The sequence below is a fragment of the Pteropus alecto genome, unplaced genomic scaffold (genome assembly GCF_000325575.1).
Source record: "Pteropus alecto unplaced genomic scaffold, ASM32557v1 scaffold413, whole genome shotgun sequence".
Classification (NCBI taxonomy): domain Eukaryota; kingdom Metazoa; phylum Chordata; class Mammalia; order Chiroptera; family Pteropodidae; genus Pteropus; species Pteropus alecto.
Genome location: NW_006434120.1, coordinates 847,444 through 865,153, shown reverse-complemented (window position 1 = coordinate 865,153; position 17,710 = coordinate 847,444). Strand labels below are relative to the sequence as shown.

General features: G+C 38.6%; 1 protein-coding gene across 1 annotated transcript in view; it reads left to right on the top strand.

The window, feature by feature from the left end:
- The window catches only part of FOXO1 (forkhead box O1), an 81,246-nt gene that overhangs the window by 752 nt on the left and 62,784 nt on the right, over nt 1-17,710 (top strand). The window contains exon 2 of the mRNA XM_015587095.2: nt 3-221. Coding sequence (XP_015442581.1) covers nt 3-221 — 219 coding nt within the window. The remainder of the gene's footprint in view (nt 1-2; nt 222-17,710) is intronic.

Sequence of the window (17,710 nt, the reverse complement as noted above, 5' to 3'; positions counted from 1 at the left end):
TGCCCCCAGCGGCCGCGGGGCCGCTCGCGGGGCAGCCGCGCAAGAGCAGTTCATCCCGTCGCAACGCGTGGGGCAACCTGTCCTACGCCGACCTCATCACCAAAGCCATCGAGAGTTCGGCTGAGAAGCGGCTCACGCTGTCGCAGATCTACGAGTGGATGGTCAAGAGCGTGCCCTACTTCAAGGATAAAGGCGATAGCAACAGCTCGGCCGGCTGGAAGGTGAGTGGCCTCGGGGCGCACGGCCGGACCAGGAATTGGGGCGCGGGGACTTCTACCTGACCCTGAGGTCGCATTGGGGTAGTTGGGGCGGCAGTGCAAGTTTCCTTGTCCTGAAAGTGCGGGGCACGCGAGCAGCGCGTGCAGGGAGCAGGAGAGAAGTGGCAGATATGGGTGGTGGGCTTGTCTGGAAGCGGTTGGGGGACGGGAATAAGTGCGCGCGCTCAAGAGAGTAGGAGTGGGACGGGGAACAGGCTCGTTTGGAAACTAAGGGAGTGAAAAAAGTTCGCCAAGAAGTGGACATTAAAGCGGACAAAAAATTTCGCCAGTGAAAGGAGGAGATTCACTGGGAACTGCCCCTCCACGGCCCAAGCAGACACTTGCTGCTGCTCTTTTCCCTGAAGGACTTTGGGAGAGAGGGCGGCTCCTTTCCGCCCCCCGCGGCGCGCGTCCCCGCATCCTTGGGCCGCGCGGGGTAGCCGTTTCCGCTGCGCTTGGCCAGGGTGGGCGCGGCCAGGGGCATCCGAGCCCTGCTAGCTGGAGACGGATCTGCAGGTGGAGGGGACAGGCAGGGCGCGAGCCAAACCGTGGGGGTTGGCCGAGACTTTTGGAGGCCCGTGTGCGTTTTGATTTTATCCGAAGTGGTCTTGAGTGCAGGGGATTGACTGGGCGCGCCGAGCCCGAGGTAGCGCATCCGACACGTGCAAAGTGGTGGCCACCGCCAGCGGAGCCGCGGCGCCTGGCGGTGCGGGGCGAGTTAAAGTTCAAGTGTGACCCTCGGCGGGGCGGAGGCGGGAGCTGGCGCGGTGAGGGAGGGGCCGAGGGTGCAGGAAGCGAGCGTCTTTAAAGGGCCAGCACGTCCTGGCCACGGGCAGCATATGGCCCCGCCGCTTCGTAGCGCGGCTGGCACTTCTCTAAGCATGGAAGTGCCCCCAAAGTGCCCCCGTGGTCCAAGGTCTTTAATTAGACTTGGAGAGGCTCTCCTGGGTGACCGGGGTTTGGAATATGTGTATCTTCTCTTTCTCGCTTTGCCATCTCAGGGTTACCGAAAAAGGAGGTGTACAGATTCGAGGTCTAAAGCTGGGGGCTTTGAGACAAGTGTTTTGGGGGTGTCGGAGTGGAGGTGTGCATCAAGGGCAACTGGCAGGGACCTCCTTGGTTCAGGACTGCAGAAGAGGTGCTTCTGGTCCTTTTTGACTTTGAGAGAGACCCAGAGAGACTCATGGTGGGGGCATTCACATCCCTACCCGGTGAAGGCCCCGGGGCCCTCAAGACAATGGGGAGGCTTGCCGGGGATCCATCTGCCTTTTGGCCTCCTGAAACTGACAATGTCTCACTGTCACAGGTGGAAGAATCCATGCTAATATTCTCTGGTTGAGCCAAGCTCCTTCCTCACCCCTCATTCTGATTGTACGACCTAATAAAGATAATCATAGCCTGTATGTATAGCATAGTCTGCTGCGCAGTTGTTACACCATGGTGGTTTTACATACAGTGTCATCCCTGTGGTTATTATGTGTCAAAAAGGTTAACTTATTCACATCTTATTGAATTGAAGTTCCTGGAGAAGGAGCCAGGATTTTATTTTTTCCAAAGTGTGTTTTAGAGTAGTTATTACTTATAACCTCATTATTAGGCATATGTGCAGTTTTACCAAGTGTTTTTTAAAAAGGTAAGTTGGGATTGTCTGCCAAATCCTATTTTACTTAACATTTGAGTTTAAGTACTTACACCATTCTTTTATGTCCTTGGAAATGGATACAACCTATTTAAGATTGCTGGAGTGCCTTTCTTTAAAGATAGAGAAAGGCAAAGTTTTGGGATTATTTTTAGTTTTGCCTCAAATGGTCTTAAATCAGGGTATTCTTAAACTAGGAATATAACTTAACCTTTGAAGATTTAGTGCTTTTTAGAAAGCACTAAATTATCTGAGACCAAATTATCCCCCCAACCATTTTTATTAAGTTCTTTTTCTTATTTTTTCCCAAATGGAATTATAATATTATTTTTTAAAATTTACTTACCAGAGCTAGCAGATCTATTAAGTGTCAGTAAGGATTATGTCCATACTTGGAGGCTCAGAGGCAGTTCCCAGTAGAAACCTAATGGGGCTTTGGGAGGAAGCAGGCTGCCATTCTCAAGTGAGTAAATGTTTCAGGTGTAATCAGAGTCAGTTGGTGCAAGTCAGATTACAGCAAGTGCATTTTCACTTTGAGTAAAAGGGTATTTTAAGAAGAAAAGAAACAAGGCGAAATGTTCTAACTCATAACTAGTTTTCTGGTTAGAGTTTTCATAAAAATGAGTTACTTGTTAAAACCAAGTTTCACTCTTAGATCTGTTGTAAAGACTCATAAAAGGGAGAAATTTTACTATGACTTTTAGTTTAAAAAAATATTCAGTTCTAAAAGGCAAATAACTAAAACTTAACTGTTTTAGGACTAAGGAGAGGCTGCTTTGGAACTAAGTATTTCCTGTTATTTACTACTGGGAATTAGACTAAATCTTTAAGTATAGTTTCTTTTGCTTTACTTCCTGGGGCCTGCCTGAGACTTAGAAAGGGATTTACATAGGACAAAATAATTGAAAAGCTGTTAAAGAGCTCAAAATGTCTAATTCCTTAAATGCTGGTTATATTTTCCGGACGTGCATTTTGCGTTTGTGGGGATGGTACCTTAAATCTACTTAACACTCATTTTAGTTTTGGCCAGAACTGTCATAAGATTATACACAAAGTGGAAGCTAAGACTTTTGGAAAACCCGGGATCTTTTAAACCATGTGCAGTATTTATAAATAGTGAAACTTCATTTCCATGACCAGTCCTACTCACCCCACCCCCCACACACAAAGCTTTCTAGAGCTTGGGAAGTAGTATTTGTGATCTCTGCTTTTTTTTTTTTAAATGGCAGTTTTGAGTTGACTCTTGTTTTTTATTTCGATATTATTTGGAACACTTAATTTAGGTTAAAAAGAATGCTTCAGCACTAAGGTTCCGTATGTTAAAGAAAAATTTTAATTGTTTTACTGTGTGATAGCTCAGATATTCTTTATTTTGAAATGAAGTTTCTTTAATTTGGTCTGTGAACTGAGAGTGCATTTTCTTGCATTTTAAAATTCATATCTGTTTTGTAATTCGGGTTTTTAATCTGTAGGTGAGTAATTTAGCTACAGTGATTCCATGGCAGGAAGATGGCTGCTTTCTTGCTGCAGAGTCACATTTGACTAAAAGAATACCGGTGAGCCTGACTTCACAAGGCTGAAAATGGTGTGGAACTGATGCGAACATGTGTTATGATGAGATATTTTGTTCAGAAATTCTAAAGTAGATGTCAAAGATGAATATCTTGATTGAGACTCATAAGTTTAATTTTGTTTTACCTATGTTTTTGTGGTACATTCTTGGAAAGATGCGTCGAGAAGGTGGCTTCTATTTTTGAATGATACTCAGCTTTTTAAAATAAGTGGCAAACTCTTGAAAATTAGAAAAGTTTCAAAATTCTCATGTAAACTTAAAGGTTAAAGTTTGTGGAGATCTTCCCAAAATTATTGAAAGTCTATTACGTTGGCAGTGGACACAAGAATTGGTTGATATCATATGCTGCACAGGGAATCCCAGCGGACATTTGAAATGAGGATGAGGGTTAGGAATACTCAGTGGTTCGTTAGAATCCCTAATAGGCTGGAAGTGGTTCACCTGTCCTTGTGCTCTAACCTCTTCATCCAAGATCCTAAGCTGTAACTGTGTGACTTTCTAAGAGAGCAGCTGTCTGTATTTGCCTGGAATTTCTTTGGGAAGCCTGAACTGTTTGTATTTTTCTGGAACACTCTGCCCTTGGAAACTACCCAGTACCCTGGCATCATGGGAATTTACTCGGCCATTTTTTAATATTTTTTGTTCTATGTGTGCTGTAACTTTGGGGCTTCCAGGAATCCTCTTGGAAGTCAGTATAAACCCTATGGTGATTGGAGAGAGCAAAGGAGTTTGCAGTTGTGTGGATTATCAGTGAGCACAGAGTGGATTCAGTTGCTTCTCTGCAGTTCAAGATTTGCTTTGGCCTTCATAGGAACAACTTGCAGAGACTTGACTCAACCCTTTGGGATCTCCATTGGGTCAGATAACCACCTTTTTTCAATGCATACAAAAGTCTGAAGTTGGTGTGGTTGTTCTCAGTTGTGAAATAGAGGACCAGATGAACTTGAAAATGTTTATTTTGGTGTCTAAGGGATGCAGGTTTGCAGTCCAATGGTTATGCTATATACAGGTGTACTAAAGTGTGGAAGAATTCTCCTTTTTGCTAATTCCTGACAAGGACTAACAAAACTCAAGTTAGTGGCACAGAAATTCTTTGCAAAGAATACTCCTTGTTATTTGTCATCTTCTAAGGAATATATGAAACATGTTAATACATTTTTGTACATTGGTAATTTCATGTGGTTCAACCTTTTAAAAATACACTTTTTTTTCCACTGGCATTCCAGTTTATTTTGCTCAGCCTTCCTATATTTTATCAACCTGTGGATTAAGCACTCTAAAAACTGAGTTGAGTTTTCCTTGCCACATGGAAGGCATTTGAGCCGGCTTCCTTTTTTATTTTTTTAATTTAATTTAATTTTTTTGGCTTCCTTTTTTAAGTTTCTTTTTCATCCATCCTCATATAGCTTTGATATAAACTAAAGGAAAAAAAAAGTAGTTTTGATGTTAAGCCAGATAAAATTATAATGCTAAATCTGCAGCATCTTTGTAGTTTATTAGTGAGTTTTCACCTTAATGAATTACTTAAGGACATAAACCCAACACATATCCTTTATTTAAGGCCATAATCATTACAGCAAAAAAATACAGTGAAACAGGGCTGCTGTGGTCCCCAAATCTGAGTTTTGATGATTGCCCAAACTGCACTCTTTATGGTCAGCAAATCACTAAGGCTGGAGGTGAGGAGTATCTTAGTCTTCCCCTTTCTATTTGTCCTTGACATACCCCCTCTGTAGCAATATTTTCTTATCTTGGACTCTTACATTTTACTACCCTGATCCTCACTCCCATTCTGACTTCTCCAGTCAGTTCACTCGTTATTTTTCCTTCTGTGCTCAATCATGAGCGTACCTTGGGATCAGTAGTGGACTTTTTCTCTGATTCTTGATGACTCACCCCTCTACTGTCCTGTCTCCAGTTACCTATAGTCTGTAAATGTCCCACTTTCAACTCAAATTCAACATGTCCAAACTCAAAGCATGCTGTACTTCCTTTTCCTCTCAGATGAGGTTCCTGTCTTGAGTTCCTTGATGTAGTTAATAGCCTACTTAGCCCTTTCCTTGTTTTTAAACCTGGATGTCTTACTCAGGACTCTTCTTATGGTGTTCAGTGTCCCCAAGTCTGTTAACTCTTTATCAGAGTTTCTTGAGACTTTCACTTCTCAGTCTAACTCTTCTCCTAGGTTAGCTTTTATTTTAGGCCTAGACCATCCTGTCCCCAAGGACTTGGATCATCTTGTGCGTCTACACAGATTTTGCTTAGTCTTAGAGACTCAAGTTAGTTCACTAATTTCCATTCTTGGCTTGTGCCTGGAGGCATTTTTGCCTTTTCTTGAGTGAATGCCTGGTAATAGCTTAATTCATGCTGCTATGTATTATAATTTAACTTTAATGTCTGCATGTTTTAGTGGTTCAGTTATATTGTAAATATATGGTTGGGGGAAAATTTTTCTTGAAACATAGGCCTTTTATATTTCAGCTTCCTATGTGTTCAACATGATCACAGTCTATCTTATGTGAGAATAATTTTAGTAATAGTATAACCAAAGAACAGTGGTTGTTATTTTTAAGAGATGGTCAGTGTTTTTTTTTTCCCCATTTGTTGAATGATTTTTGTGTAAGATGTACTAAATAAATGCATTTGAATGATAGAAAAATGATTCAGATTTGGATCCTGTAGGGAGATTAGATGTGACATATAAAGAACTATGATACACGGTAAGAGCTTTTGAGAAAAATGGAGTTCAATGTTGGCCATTGAGGTGGGTCTTGAAAATGGGATGTTATTCTCCTAAGATTTCATTCTAAATTTTTTTTTTTTATGTTTAAGCAGTAATTTCCATATTTATTTGCTTGTTTATATATATATTATGGTGACATTGGTTAATGAAATCCAGTAAGTTTCAAGTATACAGTTCGACAGTAAGTCATATTTATGTTCACCGTCCAGTTAGAGTTCTTTCTGTCACCACATATATGACCCCTTTTACCCCATTTGCCCTCCCCCCTTATAAAAAATTTTATATGTTCAGCAAAGGTGCAAGGGTTCTACATGCAACACCCGTATACCTACCACCTAGTTTTACTACTACCATTTTGTTATACTTGCTTTATATATCCATTTTTTAATCCATCAATCCATCTTATTTTTAAAATTTATTTTGGAATGATGGACTGGCATTTCTAAGGGCATGAAAATAGGGGAAATGTCAGTTTCTCTGAGTGATGGGTATATGAAATAACAAAACTTGAAAAAAGTATAGGTAGGAGAGCCTTGTCAGACTGAACTTGGACTTTATTATGAAAGTAATATTGTGTTATAAGACCAAATTTTTTTTTATGAAATTCTTTGTTTTTATAAGAACTTATGAAAATAAGATTATACTTTTAGTATTTTTAAGTGCAGCTTCTTAGAAACATGCTGATGTGTAAATATAGAGACCCATGGGATACAGTTTAAAGCCAATAATGTACTGCATTTGATTTAAAACTGACATAGAATTTTATAATGCATATAATAAATTACATAATTGACTTAATATGAATAGTAGGCATTTACAAAATATTTAGCTTTCTGATTGGTCTTTTCTTTAAAATTAACTTTCATACCAATGTCATGGAAGCAGTGATTCAAAGAAAGATCAGGATTGAACATAATTCTTCTTACTTTGAAAAATGAGAAATTCTGAGGTTGAAGTTAGCAACCTCAAAATATACTTAGGGCATTTGTTACAGAAAGTTATGTTGGTTTAAAAAGATGCTTTAAAATTTAAATATCAGTTTTAATACTGCATTAACTAAATATTAGATATTCTTGATAGCTTTTCCATTGTAATGAATCTTTATCCACTAACCCAAGTACAGTAATAAAGAAGGTTATAATAAGATGCTTCAATGGATCCTGAGGAGATTAAATTTAGATGGCCTTAACCCAAAATTGATTCCAAGCAGACATACATAACTGAGCGTATTCAGAATATTTGGAATGAGTCTGATTAGCTTACAGTGAACTAAAAGGTTTATGCAACAAAAACTATTGTGGCATATCAAAAGGTTTAATAAACTTACTAGCCGTTTTAGAAATAACAACTGTTGAAGAAAAAAAAGATTTATTAAACTTACTAGCCGTTTTAGAAATAACAACTGTTGAAGAAAAAAAAGCTATTTTAGTAATAATATGTTTATATCTATAGCAGCAGACTGCATTTTATTTAAAAGATACATTGGGGATAGTGAAACAAAAGTAGATTGAGTAGCTCACTACTGTGAAGTTTTATTAAATGTGTAAGTTATCTTCCACATGGACAAAAATAGCTTTCAAAGCACACTTGTGTGATTGCCAATGATGTCAGGGTAAACTACTCAAACCAGCCAGGAAACAATATGGAATTGGTCAATTTAATTTTTTCTTTCTATTAATGTTTGTAGAATGAACAAAATTCAAAATTACAGCTCATCTTTGCTCTTTCATTTCAAAAGTAGAGAGAGATGTAAAGCATTTTCATCCTTTTAGCTTGTGTCTCATCTTCATTCTAATACTGAAGGGGAGAAGTGCAGGATCTTACCTCCTTTTGGGAGGAGAGGCAAGTCAATTTATACCTCTGTGGGAAGACAGGTTATTTCTACCAAGGTAGCCTGTCTCTACTGACACCAAGTCACGAGTTCTTTCTTAGGGACAGTAGATGGCACATCTGTCTTCACAGAAGAGAATGCCACCTCTAAAAGCCTGTGGCTCATTGGTCTGTACTGCGGCATCTGTGACCTGGGATGTGCTGTTACTGCCAGCAAGCCCTGTTTCTTTTACATACCCTGCCTCATGGAAATCCCAAGGCTGCCACCTTTTTGAGTGTGACTTGGTTTCAGCATCTCTCTGGATCTTTGAGACTTTGAAAAGAAATTTTTTTTCTGCTATGATTAATTCCACCCCTCCCCCCCCATGACATTTGTCTTACAGTGTCTACTTTGTTGTAGGTTACCTTACAGAACTCATCTTAATACTAAACCCTATAATCTTATCAGCTATGAAGATGTTGCCCAACTCATCTGATTAAAGAAAGAGGAAAGAGGGGATGGCCTGTTTTCTCTTGTTTTCTTTTATTTGATTAAATACATTTCTTGGATAAACAGATTTTTCTCAATTGCCATTCCTCACAAGTCTGGAAAATGGGTCATGGATTTCTCAATCACTACTTTTATTATATTAGATTTGATAAGCATCAGAGTTGAGAAAAAATGTTTTTCTGTTTACAACAGTGATCCTGGAATTTTTACAGAGCTGCCTTTGCACTGCTGGTGAGGGGCCTCCATTAGGTTTGCTGACTTAAAACATTTCAAAGTAGCTAAACGAACCTGGCATCAGGAAAGGGGAGGGAACCTCAGTGATTGCATTTTGTAACTGAAGTAGAAAAGTCTCAAAGAGCATGATGAACCCTCCAAGTCTTATTTGGACTCTAGCCAGGAGAAGCCTAATGAAGGAGGAAGGAGGAGAACCAGTTTGGATTATGTGGGAAGATAATGAAGATCTTGTCAGTAGCTTGGTGTCTCCAATAGTTATCTCTGAGTCCTGGAGGTGATTAGCTTTGCCCCTCAGTCCCCACCCTCTTCATAACAGTTTTCCTTTTAAAATCTGGAAAATAAGTTTTTTTCCTCCTCCAATACCATGGCCCAGAAGCCCAAGTGAGGTGCCTTGAGGGATGACCCATCTTGTCCAAGAAAAATTCCTGCAGACAGAATGGGAGGGTCTCTATCTTTGCAGTAGTGGTGAGGGGGAAGATTGTTAGGCTGACCCTTCATTTTGCATCTGAAAAGAAATGCATTTGGATTTCAAATTCAATTTGAAGAGATAAATTATAACTGGATTACATAATTCCTACACTTGTAAATATTGTGTGTCCGTCAAAGCTTGTAAACAAAATAATCACAAATATTTGGGAATGGTCTATGCTAGTAAATATCAAATACCTCAGGCTTGTTTGATTGCTTGGAAGCATGGTCAAACAAAATGATTTGCATATGGTTTAGCTAGAAACTTATTTTGGTAGATTCTTGAGGTAGTGACAGCCAAATGTGGATTTTATTGTACCATTTTGACATGAAAGAATTTTTTTTCAGCTATTCTCATAAAACCTTAAGTGTAGGGTTGCATCGAGTTAAATGTATCAAGATAGGTACATTCAGTCACCACAGTTTTGTATCAGATGATGTAGCTCCTTTACCCTGTGATGCTTAATTTGTAGACTCATCAATTTGTCATATCAATGAGTGTTCAGTGTCAGGTTTCAGCCATCACAGTATGATTTGAAGAGCCCAGAAACCCAGCTACCTTAAGGCGAGTATTATTACATCACCTGTCTGCAGCAGGGGACCTCCCTCTCTGCAGGGCCAGCTCTGAAGGGGTCAGGAGGGAGGGGGAGGTAGCAGAATGGAACTTGCAGAACTTGTAACTATCAACTGAGGTTGTTTGTGTCCTCAGTACCAGCTGGGTGCATTTCTCTAAACTTTTAAACCTTTTCTCTGGGTGGGTAGATAGGCTTGCCAACATGAAATTTGCATACAGTGAATGTGAAAGCTTCCATTAGACCATTTTACTGAGAGTTTTATGTAATCTGTTTGACTGAATTGGTTTTTCTCCTTCAGTCTTTGATAATTCAACTTTTTTTAGTGGCCCATTATTACATTTGCATACTTCTTTTTGTTTTTTAATTTTAATTTATTTTTTTATTTTGGTGACATTGGTTAACAATCCAGTACATTTCAGGTGTACTATTTAGCAGTAAGGCGTATATACATATTGCATTGTGTGTTCACTGCGATATTTGCATATACTGAATGTGAAAAATTCCTATACTCTTATTCTCTTGTTACCTGTGTGCCCACGGTGGTTTCTTGAACCCTTTAGAATTCATTTCTATTTGTGTATATAAAGTATGTATTGCATATTTGTATTAACATGCAGGCTTTGAGATTCTGATATTGACACTGATTTTAAACAGTATTTGATGGCTTTACATTTTAGAAGAGGCCACCAAAATTATTTTTAATGCTATTTTTGTCCTGAAGTATTTGGGATAATTAAAAACTTAATGTTAAGGAAATTTATTGTAATTAGGTGTGTTTCGATGCTATTTACATTCTTTTTTTGGTCCTGCAATGGATACTGTTTCGATGCTATTTACATTCTTTTTTTGGTCCTGCTGTGGATACCACACTGCTCTGTAGTAGTCCTGTAACATAGTCCGGTATTCCTGGGATGTTTAAGGTGCTTTATATTTCTTGAAATGACATTTTATTATCTTTGATAATTACTGAGAACATACTAAAGAAAATAAAAGGAAAGCAGAATTTGGATTATTAAAAATTTTGAAGCACGTTTGTCATAACCTTCAAGAATTACCCTGCACGCACTTCAGTGTTTCAGGACTAGTCCCTCACTATCTGTCACCACCCTTTCAGACTGCCCTTATTCCTGATCTGTAGTTCTCATTGTGGTACCTAACTCAGAAGTAAATATTCTTAAAGAAGCTGTTTATAGTTTAGCTGAATTTCAAGCCATTTAAGACGTAGTTTGAATATTAAAGTTGTACCATTTCATTCCTTAGTGTGATTACTTTATTTTAAGCTAAAGGTGAAGAATGAGTCAGATAAAGAATTAAATGGAGAGAATATTGCATTGATACACATATGTCTTCCATATTTATGCTGAGTGTTTTTTCTCCACACACTATGGGGTGGTGCTTGTTTGAAGTCAGTTTCAGAATTCATTACAATTTGATTGCATGTTTTATAAATTATATCTCTAAGAAAAAATTTAAAAATGATTATTGTGCTATGTGATACCATTGAACAGTGTAAGTAATCTTGGGTTATATCAGATGTTGAATGTATTCACAGAAAGGCCCGACTTAATTTCTTTTGTGATGAAATTGTGGAGACATTTTAACCAAAGACAAGCTGTTAATGGCCGTGGCTCTTAGACTAACCTTGACTTCCACCTGTGTTTATATAAAAGGCAGGAAGAGAAAAAGGAAAACACATTCGGTCATGGAAGTCATGAGCTGAGATCTATTCTACTGCGATTGACAACCCAGAGCCTCCAATTAAGCCTCATTTACACTCCCCACCCCCATTTGAGTTTCAAATAACTTTTAAAGAGGACTGTAAGGAAGAAGTAATGAAATTAGAAGGTTAAAATGAAAACAAAACATTTCAGATTCTAAGGTAATTAATACATCTGACATTCCTTTCATGACTAAATTTTTTGTGATCCTTAACTGTGAATACAGCCCTGGGATTTGAAATGGAGTTTCCCTAACTACCTTTAGTTTTACGCCTTATTAAGCTTGTTTCTGGGTAGCCTGCTGAGACTATTTTAGCGACTCACTTAAAAAAATGACGTTGAATTTTATTAAGCATACATACTTTCAAGTCCCTGCATGACCTACCTTTTGCGCAAAAGCTCACCACTCTTGGTGAGGTGTCCTTGCTCCCTCAGGCTGCTATCTTGTTACTCTGTCCTGAAACAGATTAGTAGCCAGCCACCTTCCTGAAGGACCTTCACAGGGCACATCACATCATGATCTCACTGATAAGAGCATAATGACTTGTTAGACCACATTTATTGTGCAAATGAACTTGAATGTCACTCGGGCAGCAAGCATATCTGTGTAGGCTTAAAAATTTTTGAATTTAATGCCTCATCCATCTTTTCATGAGGTTGTAGCTTTTGGATTTATAGTTACTCAGTCTGACTACAAATATATTAATAGTTTTTCTGTTTGGCCAAATATGGGGCATGACCCTTGACATTCTGTTTGGGTATGCCTGGGAATTTGATATCCTTCAATTTAAAAGGAATTCCTTTCTTCGTTTCCTGTGATAGTGTGAGGAATATACATTTGACTGTTTTAACCAGAGGTGGAGGAAGACAGGAAAAAAGTAAAATTGGAATTCATGAAGAGGGTATTAATTATTTTTTCTGGGTGTGGTTTAATTGACATGCCTTTTATAGGAGTCAATACTAAGAAAAAGCTATAGTGTTTAGTTTTATTTTCTTTGATTTGGACATAGTTTTTGACCCACTTGACATTTTAGGGTCTTTGAACTGTTCTGTGTTTAAGTACATATAGAAAGAACTAAACTACCTGTCCTGTCTTTTCTTGATACCTTTACCAGTCCTAAGTATGCCATCAGCAACAGAGAAAGCTGCAAAAGGGACATTTATAATTCTCCCATGAGGGAGGGGAGAGTTTTGCTGCTACTGACCAAATGTTTACAAGGGTGATTCTGTTTCCTGAATGTAATCAGAACCACTATCAAAAATTATCCCCTTTGAATTGTCATGAAATTCAAATATCTAAAATCTGATGAACATAGACATCGTTAAGCCAGAGTTTTACAATATTTCCTTTTTATAAGTCACAAAAGTCAGCTTTTTTAACTGCTTTAAACAGAAAATCATGCCCTATCCCATAATACATTAATAGATTTGGTTTTTGTTCATTAGTTTTCACATTTCTCATCTAAGGCTAATACCCAGGTTAGATTAGTTAAAAATGTAGATTGTAGTCTCTGTTCTGTTCTCTATTATCCACTAAATGAAGAATGCCACATGTAGCCTTCTTAGCTTTTGAGGATACACATCTAAACGGCTCATATTAAAAGGGCACTTATTTTTGATCATCTCTTGTGTTCCCCCCTAATTTTTCATCTCCTCCTTTGTTTTTTCCTTCTCATTTTCAGCCCCCTCATTTAAAATGTTTGATTTGAATAAATTTCTCCTACCTATTAATGTAAATTAGGTGAAAAGTTCCTTTTAAAGGTCATTGCTGGTTACTGATATGTTCTGCTTCATCACAACAGCCCTGTTGTATTTACTGCTGCCATTGGGAATGGTCACTGAATTACTAATAGATCTAATCCCATTCAGAAGTATTTATAAGTAGAAGATTTACTGTCTGACAAGTTATCTATAGGAGTTATCTTAAAAGAGTTGGCAGTTCCCCTTTATTTCCTAGTTCCTGGGTTTTGGCCCAAGGGCTGTTTATTAATTTTGTGTAACAGAAGGTATGAGGAATTGTGAAGTCTTAGTTTGATCAAATTTTAAAACTACCAGTTGATACAGGAGCCTCTGCATGGCCATTTGGAGGTTTTGAGAATCTGCTACCCCCACTAAATTTTATTTCCATTTTGAGCCTGTGTGTTCACCTGTAATTCCTTCCCTCCCACACTCCAAGCTTGCTTCTGGTTCTGGGAGCTACATGGAATTAGCTTAATTTATTTCCCCTTCAGGTACATGAAACCAGTTCCTATTATTATTCTTTTCCAAGATCACCAGTCCTAACTCCTTAATGAGCCCTTCAGAAGACTTAGATTTCTATACATTGTCAAAACTCAGAACCCCAGACCAAGTATTCTGCTGTAGATGGGGGTTGGGAATAGCCAGTGAAGTATGCAGCGGATTGGTGGTGGCCTTGTCTAAGGGCACCATGCTGCTGTGTATTCTAGGTTTAGCTTGTAAGCTAAAAATCTGTAAGTATCTGTCTTGAAAGATATTTTTACTAACTTCAGTTTATATATTGGTATATAGGCAGGGAAGGGAAGGAAATAGCTTTTCCAGTGTCAGGTAGTCTGGATATATAGATGTAAATTTCCATTGAATTTGTACTCCCAAATCGATCCCATTTGTGATGTGCAGTTAACTTATATTTGACTTTATGGAGAGGAGAGAACCACACCAAGTTACAAGATGAGTAATCATAGCCAGATCAGCATTATTGTAGGAGCATATTGTCATCAGCTGTTTGCATTGAGCTAAAAAATTAGTGTGTTCGTGCTCTGCAGTGGTGAATCTTGAACTGTCTCTAGCCATAGTTTAGTTTAGCAAATTGTGCAGCCTTCGTTCTCTATCTGTGTGAAATGCAGAAATTATTAATTTTGAGATGGGTGATGTTGGCTAACTTCATGTTTCAAAGCTTTAAATTTTAATTTCTACCCTAGAGAGTGTGAGACCATTGATTGGAGATGTCTCTACATTAGTAAAAGGAGGTAAAAGTAAAGAGTTGTATGGTTTTTGTACTTTAACGGAGATGAGAGAGAATGCTGCCCCTGTGTTTTAGGTGAATAATTCCCATAGATAGACATTTTATCTATTGATTACATAGATTTGAACTAGTCAAACCAGGCTTTATGGAATAGAGAGCTCCCATATTAAGGGCTATGAGTTTCTATAAACCACTTGGGAAGTGCCTAGGCCAACACTGAATGTGTAAGCTGGCACATCCCTCGGGACTCTTGTGAGGATCTTACATCATGAGTGTTTCTCCCGTTGCATTGGTTTCGGCTCTCACCCTATCTCTGGCTTCTAATTGGTTGTTCATTTATCTTCCCATCTCATCCCCCTCCCAGAAACTTTTTTCTTCCTGTTGGAGGCAGTAAAGTCCCCATTCTCCTTGTCATTTCACATGGAAGCTTTATCTACTTAGCTTTGCATGGGGTAGGTGGAGGTGGGAGAGGAAGACTAGTCTGTGTTAATCACGAATTGTTGGGGATGTATGTTTCAATTTCCTTCTGTCTCAATTTCCCCACTTGTAATTTTGGATAATTGGCCAGCCAGTGCCAGTGTCTACAAAACATGCCTGGAGATCCTTGGTTAAATGTATATTCTCTCATACTTTTAAGTGGATGCCCTTAGATCACTGGGGTGTTCCAGAACTGAAATTGGGGTCTTTTCAGAACTAGCAGACTTCCCTCTAACGTTTGCTTTTTATAATACCCTCATGAGCATAGCCCAGATCTGTAATTTTGCAGTAAATATTAGTAGTCCTGGATTCTGTTTCTAGATTGGTAACCTGATAATTCATATTTAGAGAAGTCATGTCACTGCTGTACTAGCATCTTCATCTGTGAAATGGGGTTAATGATGCTACTGGGAAGTACTTGTAGGGCAAGTTCAGGTGCTCAGAGCAGGGAGCTGTGTGTAATTATGCTGTAATATACATTTTAGCATTAGCTAATGCTGAATACTTGGACTTAAAATTCAGAGTAGTTGAGAGTATGAGGCTTTCATTTTTTGTTTATGGGTTTCTTGATTATATGGAATATATTAAGGTAAAAAACAACCAAAGAAAGAGCCAAAACACCTAACTAGACCTATCTTTTCTAACTTTCCTGGTAATTCTGCAGCAGGCTTGATAAGGGTGTTCTGGAACACTTGTCTCATATTTTGGAAGAACTGATGATTTGGGAAAATACCTGGCAATGTGAAAAAAAATACAAAATTGTATATAAACTGATCCAGTTGTATGAAATATCTTTCAGTTTCCAATTGTGTGAAATACCTGGAAGGAAATATCTCCAAAGGTTAGTGGTGGGCCGTATTTGGTTTGTGTAAATATGAGTAGTTTATTCGTTCTTTATATTTTACTTTACTTTTTTACATTTTTCAAGCAACAAACACTTTTATTAGAACCATTAAAGTTTTTGAAATGAAAATGAAGTTTGTGGTTTTCCATTCCTCCCCCTTGAGAGAATGTTGGACTCAAGTAAGTGTTGATTATACTGTTATCTTTTAGAGGAGAAGATGACTTGGATTAGTTGTTATTATTGCATAGACATCTAAGGTTATTGTCATTACTATCTCCATATCTTACGTGGAGTGTCACACAGTAAGTGATGGAACCAAGATGCCAGTGGGTTTTTATTGTAGACCTCAGACTACTAACCACTTTAGTTTGATATATCAGAGAGATGATTATCTTTGAAATCTGGGAGAAAAAGTAGGACTTGAAGCTGGAAATACAAAGGTAAAATAAAATCAACAACTATATAATCAGTTAATTAATAGAATCTAAATAATTAATGTACATACCTACAATCCTAAGTAAGAAGTTTTGCTGGCTCGTCCAGCTGGTTAGCTAGACTCTTAAAGATGAAAAACTATTATGATGGTGAGCCTTTGGGTTAGTAAATTTTGTTGTCTTCTGAGGAGGGAGTACATTTGTGATGATGATTAATGAGCAGTTGAGAGAAGTTGACCAAGTGACCTAGTTAGTTATGGCTCACAGTGTGGCAAAAAGGAGTTGCCCCATGTTTTCCTCACCAGGTAAATGGATGGCTCTAGTCTGTTTCACTCTGGGCTCTGTCACCCCTCCACATACTGCTTAGAAGGAGAAAAAGTGCTTGCTTTCACAGGGAGATGGCCTGTTGATGCTCTAAGAGTTGACAAATAGATCAAATAACTGACGCCATTTGGACAGAAAGGATTTTGTTCTTGGTGTGAGCTTAAGCTTCAAGAAGGCTACTGAGCCCTCATTTAAGGGACAGGGATCAGGTGACGTTCTTAAGCTGTCATCCAAACTTTACGAAGTGCTGGTCAGTATTTACCATTTGGAAGTATCTCCACTGCATGGATAGGAAACTGAGGCAAAGGGAGGCCCTGTGGCTTGCTCTAGACTGCCCCCCTGGAATCAGTGAGAGTTGTGGGATGCCAAAGCTGCCTTTCTTGCTAGACCATCAGTTGGCCTATATAACTCCCAGGATTCCCTTTGCTAAGAGAAAGGCTTTGGTTTTGCTTTGAAAAAAGCCTGAAAACAGTAGTGTGATTTAGAGGCAATGATAGCCTGGGCTTCAGAGGCAGGTATTGCTTGACTTTGGATCCTGCGTGCAACTTTCGTTCATTTTCCCTGCCTTCCCATATAGCCCTTAAAAAGTCATGTCAGCCTACAGTGTGATTATATCATCTGCTTTTGCATATGTTTCTTGTATGAAGTGGTGGCATGTTAGATTTTTTTTCTGAACAAGTTGTTGCTAATGGAGAGGATTTGTGCCATTTTAGCATAGGATTATGTAGAGGGTTATCAATATTTTATTGAAGTAATGGACTTTTTTCATTTACTTAAGAGGGCTCCTTGGGGCAGTAGTAGTTAGAACCTTGAGTATTGTCATCAAACGCATTCAGGCTGTTGAATTCAGCAGAAGTTTGGACAAGTTAACATTGAGTATAGATTTCATCATTTGTAAAACCATGGTTGGCCCCACAACCATCCTTCTGTGATGGTTGTGGGGCCAAGAGATAGGGGTTGCCACATAAGAAGACAAAACTGTCTCCCTTGTCCTGGATCTGTTTTATCTGCAGAATTTTTTTTCAGATAGATGGGGAAAAGGAAAAATATTAATATTCTAAGTATTTCTCCATTTTTCTTGTATAAAAGACTAGGCTGGTGATTTTCAACTGGGGGCGATTCCC